The sequence below is a fragment of the Rhinolophus ferrumequinum genome, chromosome 9 (genome assembly GCF_004115265.2).
Source record: "Rhinolophus ferrumequinum isolate MPI-CBG mRhiFer1 chromosome 9, mRhiFer1_v1.p, whole genome shotgun sequence".
NCBI lineage: Eukaryota > Metazoa > Chordata > Mammalia > Chiroptera > Rhinolophidae > Rhinolophus > Rhinolophus ferrumequinum.
The window spans coordinates 44,544,049-44,557,395 of record NC_046292.1 but is presented as its reverse complement, the minus strand read 5'-3'; the positions used below and the strand labels follow the sequence as shown (position 1 = coordinate 44,557,395).

At 35.8% G+C, this 13,347-nt stretch overlaps 1 protein-coding gene across 3 annotated transcripts in view; it reads right to left on the bottom strand.

Annotated features, from left to right (window-relative positions):
* NFIA (nuclear factor I A) overlaps nucleotides 1–13,347 on the bottom strand; it is a 355,469-nt gene that overhangs the window by 336,626 nt on the left and 5,496 nt on the right. For all 3 annotated transcript variants that reach the window (XM_033113886.1, XM_033113887.1, XM_033113888.1), the window contains exon 2: nucleotides 12,428–12,959. In XM_033113886.1, the coding sequence (XP_032969777.1) occupies nucleotides 12,428–12,959 (532 nt within the window). The remainder of the gene's footprint in view (nucleotides 1–12,427; nucleotides 12,960–13,347) is intronic.

The following is a 13,347-nucleotide window of genomic DNA, read 5'->3' as shown; positions in this document are numbered from 1 at the left end:
GAAAATAATTACAGAACAAATCATTTGTTCTGCTCTCTATCCAAAGAAAAGCACACATTTAATGGCTGGAGAAATAGACTTCACTTTCAGATTAAATAACAAGCCGATATAACAGAGAACAAAAAAATTCCAATGTACATTGTTTGGGACCACCAGATTGTTGTCATTGTTTGGATTTCACTTATCAGACATGCAGAAAAAGTTCTTCTCTTTCCTATCACCATCTGTACACACTTTCCCAAAAGACCCTCACACCTGTCCCATTAACACGCACTCACTCACACATATAGGATCTCTTCCATGCTTTCCGTCTGAACGTATAGCTCTATGTTTTATTTTAACAAGAGAAAGGCAAAGCAGCTTGAGACCTCAGACAATCTAAAATCCCCTTCAGTATAAAAGTCTCAAAATCGCTAACTTTCTTAGGAGATGGAGCAAAACAGAGAATTTGGGTTATGCTACTGGGACGTGGCTGTTTTAGGAACCACTACCAACTGCCAAATGAATTCACCACGGCTCGCTCTCCAAGGCCTTTCCTTCCTTACTGTTTTTCACTCACTCATTCTCCTGCTGTTTAGTTTTCCTATAACTCTGTTTTAGACTTCAGCATTACTAGAAAGATGTCCTTAAAAAAAAAAAAAACAAACGTTTTTGTGCACCACCAGCTTTCTTTAGAGAAAACACACTACAGTGAACTATCAAATAACAGAAACCACCTGTGCTCTGCCCTGTGTCTGCTTGGATTTTCTTTTCATTTACATAGATATTTTTGAAATAAGGCAACTAAAAATTTAACACTGAGTAGAATATCATCAAATGATAGAATTCCTAAACATACACCAATTGTACAGTAAAAAGGCAATATCAACAACTGCTTCTGCAAATGTTTAAAACTTTACACAGGCTACTTGTTAGAAGGACCCTAATTTTAAAACATCAAAAGCTTTTAAATCTTAATTTCTGAAGAAATTATATCTACGATGGAATCAACGTACAGTATTTTTTTTTGTTTTGTATCATTGGCACCTAGCGTGCACTTCCTAATAGGTAGTAAGTGCTCAAAACATGTTTGTTGAACTGAGTTGCCAATGACATGGCAGAATTTGTCAATGAAAGCAACCAAAATATTAGGTTGGTGCAAACATAATTGCGGTTTTTGGAATTTTTTTTTAACCTTTTAAACCACAATAACGTTTGCACCAACCTAATAGATCTTGTATGCCAACACTAAACAAAAGGCATCCACCTTGATGCAAATGATAACAACAGGCTACAACTGCTCTCCAATTTATACAAGAATTTTCTATCTCCAGAGATCCTGGGATGCATGGACTTAGTTACCTCACCTGTAAAATGAAGGTGTTCTCTAAGTGTCCTCCAAGGTGTGACACTCTGAACCTATTAACAAACCAGAAAAAGAATCTAGCATCTCTCTACATTTTAAACTTCAAAGAAAACAATGGCTTTAGCACACTTAGGTTGTATTAGGTTGGTGCAAAAGTAATTGTGGTTTAAAAGGTTAAAACAATTGCAAAAACCACAATTACTTTTGCACCAACTTAATACTTCCAGAGAACACTTTTTATCCCATCCATAAATTCAGAGGCGGGGCTTAGAGAGCCTGATATATTGAGAAACACGTTAGAGAAAAACAAGCCACAGAAAGGTCTAACCTAGTTCGTAGCCCTAACCACTTACTAACCATGTACCGTGGACACTTAACTCAGCTCCTTTGACTGTTTACTCATCTGCATGAGGCAATTATCAAGGCTCCCATACTTAAAATTTAAGGTTTATATGAAGAGCTAATAAAATAATGTATAAGAAAAGCCAATTTAAATATTACAGAAGTTAAAAACACAAGTCTGAGGTCTGACGGATCTGGCTGTAATACTGGCTTTGCCACTTACTGCTGGCATGACCTTGAGTGAATTACTAACACTCTGAACTTTTACTTCCTGAATAACAGGAATAACCCACAACAAAAGTCATCTTACGATTTCTACTCACCCCACCACCCAACAGGAAAAATTTTCCAAAACCTGGAGAAGTCCAAAAGGAAAGCAAAATAGAAACAAAGCAACCCACCAAAAAAACAAACAAACAAACAAACAAAAAAACCCAAAGAAACCCATATCTACAATTTAGAAAACTAACAAAGCCAATCCTAAAAAACAGCACCCAAATATGAAAACTGTTTGAACTGGCCCAAGTGCTTAAGGAGTTTGTAATAATAGAATACTCTAGTACAAAGGCAAATGCACTGTCACAGCGGCTCGGTCCTCACTTTTAAACAAGGTGATTGACAGGAAAGGCCCAAAATGTGAATCAATGTTCCTCTCCAATCTGTTTCCCTCCAAATCTGCTGTCTCACGAACGTCTCATGACTGATTCAGCATCACCCCCACCCCAGCACCCAATTACAAATAAAAGTAAAAAGCTATGCATAATCAGTCCTTATATAGCAAAACTGAAAATGTCTCTCTTTGAAGAATTACAAAGCTTTCTGTCTGAAACCTCTGGCCTTTCTAGAGAAATCAGAGGCACTCTAGTTTAAAAATGTAGGTGGTAAAAGTACAAAGGATTACATTTATCTGTTTTGCATGAGATGAGGGGCAGATATCTTTAGAACAATTAGTTCTTCAACCCTAACATTTCTGATTGCAAAATCCTTATTCTCCAAAAAACTGTATACATCCTGGGCTCAGGGAGATGGCTCTATTGTTAATCCCTATTCTCCCTTCATTTTACAGAAAATCTAAAATACATGAATCCTAGAACTTAAAAAAAAAAAAAAAAATACTTTTGTCTATACAGTGAGTGAATGAGCCTGGAAAATGACAAAAATTCATTTTAATCTTAAAAACCCTGTAATTCTTGATTGGAAAGGGAAGGGGAAGGACTTCAAAAAGCATATTTAAAAGAAAAAAAAGAATTCTTAATAAAAGTCCTTCTCACATATTAAGAGGCCATACAATAAAAGTCCTGCAATGACTGTCTTTTGCTGACAAGAACATACAACAATAGTTACGCTGTTGAACAGCATCGAGTTACAAAGACTTCATTCTCAAAAGTTACTTGAAACTACTCTCCAAAAGAGAACTTCTACAATTTAAAAGAAGGGCAAAGAAAGCCAACTAAATGAATCAATCCGAAACTTTAGTAACTTAGTCATGTTTATATAATATGCATCCTTGCAAAACTCGTCTTAGTCATAGAAAGATACCGACAAGCTTTTGCCAAATTCATATCCAGAACCCTCGCTTCATCTTAAATGTCTGCAACCCACTAATCTTTAACTTCCTATTACTTAATACTAAAAATATATTCTCAGGTATACACTCTTTTACATCAACATTTTTAAAATATAGTATTATTTGAGTTGTACTCCACATAAAAGATACTTTCAATTTTCATTGCTAATCTGCTATTATATCTGAGTCCACACAGCTCTGTTGAATAATATACTACAAAGGTTTGCACGCACATACACAATATCTTAATCACTCATTCTGTAATAAGCTCTTTAAGCATCTCTATTCCTCATTCACTTGTAATGTTTAAAAATGCCACAAAGAAGGGCTTGATGTCATCCCAACACTGAAATCCATCTGTCTATGGCCCTCTTGACTTTACTCCTTCTGCAGCCAAAATTTTCACAAAAGTTGATGAGAATTTGTCAACCTAAGAATGTGTAATGTCAGCTCCTTTGAAAAGCAATGGAATATTTGAATGTGACAATGATGGGATTCTGTACGTACCATATTCATTTTATGTAAGAGCTTAAAATTAGATAACTAATCCCTTTAAGATTAAAATACAGAATCCTAAGTGCTTCCAACAGGGAAGAAGGAAGATGCCGGCACATAAGACAGAAGAGATAGTTCTTAGTTTCCCATATGAAGAATTGTGTCCCTAATTTCGAAAATTAAATGAAAATTTATATTGTAACACTGCAGTTCCTATTATCCACTGACAAGTACCTATCCTTACCAAAAAATTACCACTCAGCTCAAGCTATGACTCACCACAGATACATCTTCCCCACCAGCGTGAACATGTTGCACTACCCAATCATGGACTGGCACAATTACAAAAGGAAATAAAATCACCCAAACCATAGCAACAAAGACAACAGCCTGACAATGGCAGATGCTACATGGATATACATACAAAATTTTAAACAGTATTCACTTTTTAAATGTTTTATTGTTACTTCTATTTCATCTCACTTTTGTAACCCATAGAGCATTTCAAAAATAGCCATTAAAATATTTATGAATATATATGATCTGTAAACTGTTTATGTCTGGAAACTCACAGGTTATTTGGGCTCACCATAAACACTGAGAGACATCATAAGGTAGGCAGTATGGAACCGGATGAAGAGGACAATGGGTATGCATCCTATTTTTTTATTCCAATCCTCTTTTGTTTCCAATTTAATCACTTTTATTCACACACCTAAATTTTCTCCTTCTAGCATAACTATACTCCACAATCTAACTTTAGGATTTATTAACATTTCTAAAAAAGAAACTTAAAAAGAAAGTTAAGTTTCTATTTTATTCAATATAAGTTCCAGTTCAGCAGCTTGTTTTTGTTTTTTAAATACACCCTAGAAGAATTAATATGTAGAATGAATTAACGCAGTAAATTATATTTTGTTGGTCTTTTCTTCTATTTACAAATAGAAAATTCATGTTGAGTGAGGCTTTGAGTTTTTGCACTGAAGTCATTAAAAACTAATCTTGCCTAAGTTTAAAGAAATGAAAATAAGGGCATAAATAAATCAGTCAATAAATCAGTCATTTAAGGACACTAAGATGAAGCTTGCCCCTGTTTAATTTTTCTCTTTTCTATTTTAAATTTGAAAAAAAAATTTTTTTTTTAAAACTGCATTCTCACTTTCTTTTAAATTATTATACATGAGGCCATAATCAAAAGATCTTTTTGGAGCAAAGTAAATTTAAATCTTTTAATTTAATCATTAAAGAAGTTAGAAATATATATCTTATGCAGATAAGAAAATATGTTTTTAAAAAAATCTACCTAATAAAACATTACATGCAATTCTGATTTTTAAAATAATGCTTACTTTAATTCTCAGTGGCTTCCCAAAGCATCTAGAACCAATTCATCTAACTTTATCTTACCAAAAAAATAAAAAATTCTTAAACCTGTGTCATAATGCTTCTATTCACGAAACTTCAACATCCTAAAACACAAACAAGTCGTTCGTTTTTCACCCCAACACTGACAAATACAAGACCACCTCTCCTTCTCCGAACCTAGTGTGGCCTCATTGTGTGGCGAAGAACTGAACTCCACGGTAAAATATCTCCGTGGGAAGAGGTTGGATTTTGACTTTTTATTTCCCCTTTGATTCAAGGTAGGTGTGTGTTACCATTTAAATGACATCCAACCCCACACAACACGATAGAAAGAGGGATATAGAATGGATCTGCATTTTATTTTTAAGAGCAAAGAATTTGGAATAAGAAGGCCTGAGTTTAACCTCGCTCTGCACAAGTACAGTGGCCACTCTGAGACTTGATTTTCACCTGGCCAAATGGTGAGTGCATTACTTATTCACAACTGCTGTGAAGTTAAAAACAAAAAAGAATAAGAAAGAAAAAAAAGACAGCTACAACATATGGCGAAACTGAGTCCAGTGCCTGCCGTAAAATAGATACTCAGTACAAGTCATTTGCATTCCTTCCCCCCTTCCTTCCTTTCATCCATCTCCTTTCCTCTACTCTCCATTGATCTAGGTCCAAAAGGTCTACCACCAGGAAGGTATGTAGTATCTCCCATTAGGAAGGTTGGTGCGAAAGTAATTGCGGTTTGAAAGGTTAAAAAATAACTGCAAAAACCGCAATTACTTTTGCACCAAGCTAATGAAAGCCACGAAGCGAAGTTTAGAGTTCGCAAAGAACAGCAAGCTACTCCAGCTCATTCTCCAGTGGTTGTGATCATCCTAATCATTTCTGGGTTGAGTACGAACAACGTAGTACATGTTAAAGAAGACCAACACTCGCCAAAATACATACCACATACGAACTTCTCTGTCAAATGTATTTTATTTAGCTGCTTTTACAAACAGAATGGCACAACTATCCTCCACCACGGAGTCGCCGCAATTCATCATTTGTGGACTTATTTCTTTGCCTCAAAAGCCATGTTTAGTTCACAAGCATGGGAGGACTAATTCCATTAGATAAAACATACTTTTATACAGTGGAATTACCATAACAAAATATAAAGCATTGTTTTCTAATATTTGGGGAAAATCCTAGGGGAAAACAGTAATTTCTGTCTGGGCAGCAGCTAGAGAATTCTCCTAAGTTCAGGGACACTAAAGTTTGGATCGATAATTTGTTATTTTACAGTTGCCTTAGTGGCAGACAGCCAAAAGGTTGACAACACTATACGGTGTCACCTTAAAAGGCAAAATGGTAACAATAATAAACATCTCAATAACCCCTTTTCAAGTTTACACGTGCCACAGTGCCCCAAACTGGACCCGAAATGCTAAAAACAATTTTTGTGAAACTCTTTTTTCTAAAAAGCTGAACAGAAACTCTAAAAGCCCCAAATAGTCTCCTAGTCTGAAACGAGCGATGCAAAAAATCGTGGGTAGATGGATTATAAAATTCTCCACTTGGTATCTTGCTACTCCAGATCCTCTTACAGTCATTACTTAAACCAAAACACTTTTTAGAGCATCTCCATTTGCGATTAAGTTCGCGGTTTTAAGTTTCTCTTAACAAAGCATGCCAGTTCATTCATTCTCTTCCTCCTCCACCTGACTTCTTCCTTCCCCGGACCCCACCTCCCAAGGATTTACAATATATGATATATTTCACAGCAAGCTCTAACTTCTAAATAACCATGGAGAAATTGTTGCGAAAATGATAATAAACCAGTGTTTGGCACACTGACGGCATTCAATCTGTATTTTGTTTACTTCCTATTTTAATCCTCAAAATTATTTTCAATAATCTATATTAACATTTGTGAGCAATTAGAATTGTTGTTGCTTCTGTGCAAGTTTTAAAAAGCCGACAGGCTGTTCTGAGTCTCTTGGAAGCAGCTTGAGGCCTTAACCAAGTGAAACACCCAGTCCTACTGTGTACAGCAGTGACCACAAGAAAGGCTGTGGTTTCTCCCACACTGGCCCTAAATAGGTTTAAATTAATGCTATTCATCACTGGGTGGAAAAGAAGACAAGGCAAATCCAAGCCAGCAGCATTGAGAAATTTCTTACCAACACTCAAACCTCTTAGCTATAAATGAGCTGACCTCCTCAGTTCATAGGTTTACTCCAGAACAACTCTTTCTCCTTATTCCTATACATTCTCTGACTTTAAATTTCCATCTTTTTCATTACATTATAGATAAAGGATATTGTTACTACATTCTAGATAAAGGATATTGTTACTGTCCTCAAGTTACGCAGAAAACACTCAAGCATATAAAAGCCATAATTATCTCAAGCTTGTTGATTGTTAGTGCTGTGTCCTTTGAAGAAATAAAAGACAAACGAAAAGATAAACAAAATTTTCTAAAACTGTGTGCATATACCAATAATTTAGATTAGTCAGCCACAAAATCCATCACAAGTTTAGTGTAAGGTTAGAGTTAGAATTTGCAATAGGGTAGTACTTACTCTATTAATTTTAAATATCACTATATATTATTAGTCTTACTCCGTATTTTTCCAAACACGGTTTATTATTACAAATCAGAGGAACTAACTGCACAACTTTCTACCAGGGAGTTTAGTGAAGTACTGAAGAAGTTTAATTACATAATGTATAATCCTAGACTTGAGTGTACACAAACACACACCTGCTAACAGCATATATTGAATATATTAGATATGCAATACTGCCATAAACTAATGTGGTTAAGTTACCTAAAAATTAAGAAAGTATCATAATTAATTTGGCATAAAATTATAAACTGTAACAATTAACATCCTTCATTTAAAAGCATTTACAATAATTACTCTATATGCACTGATAATCTTATGCATATGGTTACACTGTATTTACAGTACCAGTTTTTTAAAAGAAGAAATCATTCCCACTGCTCTAAGCAACACTGTGCAGCCTGGATGTGCACACACATGCACACGAAGCACACACACGCTCATACACAGACACTCCTAATCTTACACCTGCTCTGAAGCAGTAGGAAGTGAATTCTCAATCTGTCAACATGACCATCTGGTCTATCTGCATATCACGGCTTTCTCTATTACTATATGAAGGAATGGCAATCATGAAGCCAAAATAAAACTAAAATGCACCTGAATGGGAGTCTCTCTTCCTCTCTCTCTCTCTCTCTCTCTCTCTCCCCCCCCCCCACCCCATGGAATAATACATGGCGCATCAGAGCAAACCTAGCAGTAATGCAAATAATTTAAAATGAGCATTCATGCCAGAATAATTAAGTGAACAATATGGTACAGGTGATGTGGTAATCAGTAATACTGCCATACAGGCTTACAGGACGGGTACCAGACTTCCGAGGCACTGCAACAGCTCTTTCAGCGAGTGACGGGACTTTTGCTATTCCTAGTCCAAGCAAAACTAAGTAAAGGGAGTAACAGAGGTAGCATGGAAGCAATCAGTAACTACTGTACTAAAACATTACTATGCAAAAATGTTCACTTGCTACAACTGAAAACTAACAAGTGCCCTGCTACCATTAGGACAAAGTCAATTTGCTCTTTCACTGGCTAATTAACAATTACAGCAATTATGTGACAAATTTTTCTCATTTATTAGTCTTTCAAAGTGAATTTTAAGACCTCTAAAAGTACTTCCAAGCTTAGAAAATTCCTCATCTGCAAAAAGTGAAGATGCTCATTGTGATTTAGCTTTTGGGCCTAATGCCACTTGAAAATGAGCAAAGGCCTTAGTTAAATTAAACATAATTTTATTTGTTTGATTTTAGTTTTTAAACATCTCCACACAGCTGCCTCAGAGCTTTCATTCTACTCCACAGCAGGTAATAACTATCAAAAAATAAATTGTGGCACTGTCTTTGTATGCCCTATCTACAGCAATCTACCTCTAAGGGATGCGTTCTTAAAAAGTCTAACCTCTTAGAAAATTTAACTAACTCAACTGAAAATCCTTCTAGAATCTGATTACATGGCCAGAAGTTATACAGAAGCAGTTTTAGGAAAAAAAAAAAAAAAGAAAACTCTCCAGAAAGTTCTCGGTTGAGTGCCTACTAATGAACAAAGGTTAACTTTATCTAAAAGGTCAAATGCCTGGTGGCTAAGGTTATGACCTTAACAACTTAAATTGTGACCTTGCCACGTGCCGGGTATATTGTAGATTCTGATACAGATCATCTGGTAAAGACTGGTCATAAATTAGCTTGACTGTTACACACCCACAAAGAAAACCATTTGCCACAACACCGTAATATCTCCAAGTTGTCATGTGATAAATAAGAAAGACAACTCAAATAGAGACCAAACTAAAGGCATAAAATGATTTTACTCTTGTATACTTTTAACGCGATGAAATTCTCAGGCTTACAGAATCACTCTGATTTCATGACACTTGTTACTGTTTATCAGCCACAAAATTCACACAGTTCTAATGCCACTGGATTTAGAGGGAAAATTTGCAATGAGGTTTCTGTATTGTATTTTAGCATCTCAATACATCTTAGAATAATCACCTCTGCTTTTAAAAACTGATTGATTCTGCATTAGCTTCCAGCATTTACATTTGTGTTCTAAGATTTCAACTTCCTACCAAAGAAGGGGCCCAGGCATAAAGCAATAATTGTTGTATACATTTTTAGAAGGAAAAAAAATATATCTCATTTTTGTGGCCATCTAGGGAAAAAAGAAGACTTTCTGGAAGAAAAAAAAATTTAGCATTTTAAAAGAGAGAGAGGAGAAAAAAAAAACACGTACTTAGGTGAAAAGGCCACAATGGTTTTGGCATGTTTCTTGAAGCACATTTCAGAGTCTCTGCCTCCTGCCAATACTGGCAAGTTCTCAAAACTTTTAAGGAGGTAAAAACATTGTTTAGTGTTTACAAATCTTCAGTATTATAACAGATGCTTGTCAAATCAGTTGTATGTAACTTGACCGATCTACCTCATATTTGTATTGGCAGCTTCCCTTCCACAAATAACAGGTCTCTCAATCTCTTAAATCAAATCTGAAATATTTTCAGACAAAAGGACCCTAATATTTTCTTTTGCAATCGTCCTGTTGCGCGTACAGAGAAGCAGTCATTACTGTGCTCTGGTAAAAGCCAATGGCCTAACACTTGGCTGACATTCAGGCCTAACAAGGGATTCTGGGACACATCAGGAAAACCAAACCGAAAGGTAGTCTGATCCATGTTGCTGTCAATAAATCTTTCATAAGCAATAAGGATGCTAACTCTCCTAAGCAACTTTCTGCATGTCATTTCACCAACAACGCCCTTCAGGCATTGAAATAACCAGCAACTGTTAGCTCAAGGATTTGGAGCAACAGTACAGTGACAACGTCAACAATGAAAAAGAATACATGCAATGGCAATAGCTAGAAAAGGGGCATCTCTTTAAATCCAAAGGAAATGTTTCTGTCTAAAACTTAGAATGGATGCTACTCACACCAATACAAACGTAATGTGTTTCATTTTGATTTTACCTTGTGAGGAAGCACCAACCATGACGTGCATCACCTGTTGGCATCCTCAATTTTCAATTAAAGCATTTATTGTAATTTATAAATTACTGACTTTTCTAAATATTGAAAAGACTACGCACAAGATTTTAAAGAGTGCTCCCTGAAAGCACTTACAACAGCCATATTTTTTTTTTACACCATGCCTTTTCCTATCAGAATCTCCATTTATACATGCAAATAAATTTCTTAAAATTCTAACTTTGCTTATTCAATAGACAAAACAAAGTAACAACAATAGGATGCAAAGGGGGTTAAAAACGAGCCACTTTTCCTGGTTAGAGGTCCTTTGAGAACTGTTGCCTTTTCATTTTTGCCACCCAGGACTGGCTAAAGCAACAGGCACTTCTTATAATTAAGTATACATTTTCAGAAACCCAAATATTTGAAACACTTACAGATCACATCCTAAAATACTAATTTATCCCCTACCAACAGCATGGAAATTATGATTGTGACATGCTTGCAAAGTTAATTTCTCCAGTTTCTTATGTAAGGAGTGATGGATAACAAAAGTTCTCTTTCTAAAACATGTATTAAGTAAAATAATAGAGAATAGGATTTCAGCTGACTTGTTTAAAAAATAGTTCACATTTTAAAAATGTTCACATTAAAATTGTTTTGCAAAACAGTACAGCATTAATTTTACAGGTAACATCTCTCTCATTTGTGAAAAAGTACATAATTTTATTAACCCCAAAACAATCTATCGGTAGGATTCCACAACTTTCTTTCTTCCATCGGGCTCAAGTAACTGCCATGAAGGTGAGATAGCAAGACCAGTATGTACATATAAAAAGTCAACAAGTCACACAAGACCTGAGCTTTCACATAACACAATGAGCCTTCTGTCTAAAACAAGACGAAAGGAACAAAGGTAAAAATGCATTATTTTATCCAATCCTCAATAGTTTTATCCTGAATGCTACTCAAAATGCTGTAACATGCACAGATAAAACGTGACTTGAAAACGGCCTTGAAACAATAAATAATTTTATGACAAATCAAAGCAGCTCACTAAATCAATTATCGATTTCTCAATGCGTTCCTGCACTATACAGGTCGGTTAATTTTAAGGTTAACCTCTCGATCAACTACTTATAGAGTTGGTTTGCTTTTTCCGCTACCTATCTTAGACAACACTAAAAGTTCCTACATACAAAGCTACTACCATAAGTTTACATATTAATTAAATTCTTTTTCCTTCATAAATGATCAGCAATTTGACAGTAATCTTACCTCCAACCTCTTTTTAATTAGCGAGGAGTCCAAGAAGCTCCAATAGGTTAAAAACACTCCCAGAAGAAAAGAAACTAAAAATATTGCCTCACTACCAAACTAAATGCTTTTTTAACTAGATCCCTTGCCAGTTAAAATATACTCTTTATTACAAGGTTTTTGATGAGGCTTCTCTCACCCATCAAAAAATGTAATTTAAATAAATCATGTAACTGACAACCCAACACCTTTGATAACACTAGTTACCAAAAGAACTAAACCTAAGGAAAATTCTCTCAAAACTATGCTTTGCCACCTGAATGAAGGACACTGGGGCTTCTGGCTGTTCTGACTTGGGCCCATCTTTGAAACCACACTGTCTATAGGTACATGATCTACAACTTAGGATATTCAGGAATGGCCTGGCCTATACAGAGGTCATCAGGAAAGAAACACACACAAGAAAGTGGAACGATTTCTCACCATAGCACTTACCTGCTGCATGCACAAAGTATGCCAAATATAAATCGAGTTCCTTAACAGAAACCCCTATGTGATGGGGCTGGACACAGAGCCCTGGATTAGAGCACTGTGGGGACTTTACAAGGCGCTCACCATCAGTACTTTCGAGCGGAATACCTTTAAATAAAATCACCATAACCAGGTCCAACCTCCAGACTTTATCTGCCTGGCGGAGGCAGTCAATTCTTCGCATCTTGCCTTTCTGGTCTGGGTTGGAAAGAACACAACATGGAGGCTTTTTCCCTGTAACTGTAAGCACAAAATCCTCTCGGTACTCAGGTCGGATATCTTTCCGTAACTTGGCCAGAAGTCGAGATGCCCACTTCTGCTTGACCTCTGGTTTTTCACTTAGTAACTCATCCTTCACGGCTCTCTCTTCTTCCTTTGACATACGTTTTTCATGTTTTTTGAAGTATTTTCGTTTTCGGGCCTGCAGGTTGAACCATGTGTAAGCGAAGGCTCGGACGTGGGGCAGAAGTGCTTCGATGAAAGGATGAAATTCATCCTAGGGAAATGAATAAAAACAAAATATGACTAGATTGAAAACAAAAGAAAACAACTTTTATTCCGATGGTCACCTTAAAAAAAAATACAGCCTTATTTCACTTGAAATTTGATTCAAGTATTACATTACCAAAATCATACACAGGATCCCTATGGAAAGTCTGAGAGGGGAAATAAACAAACCCATTACTATCATTTCTCACACTCTCAAAGAAGAAAATTTGTAAAATTTTTTAAATGTTTTGGTATGTTCACCAAAATGTCCCAGGTTCTATGGTCAAACCTCAGTTCCAAATCTTTAATTAGTAAGTGAAGTTCATTGAAATGCTGATAACAATATATAATCTTAACCCTATTTCAAGGAAGGCATATCTAATTTTGCTCCAGCC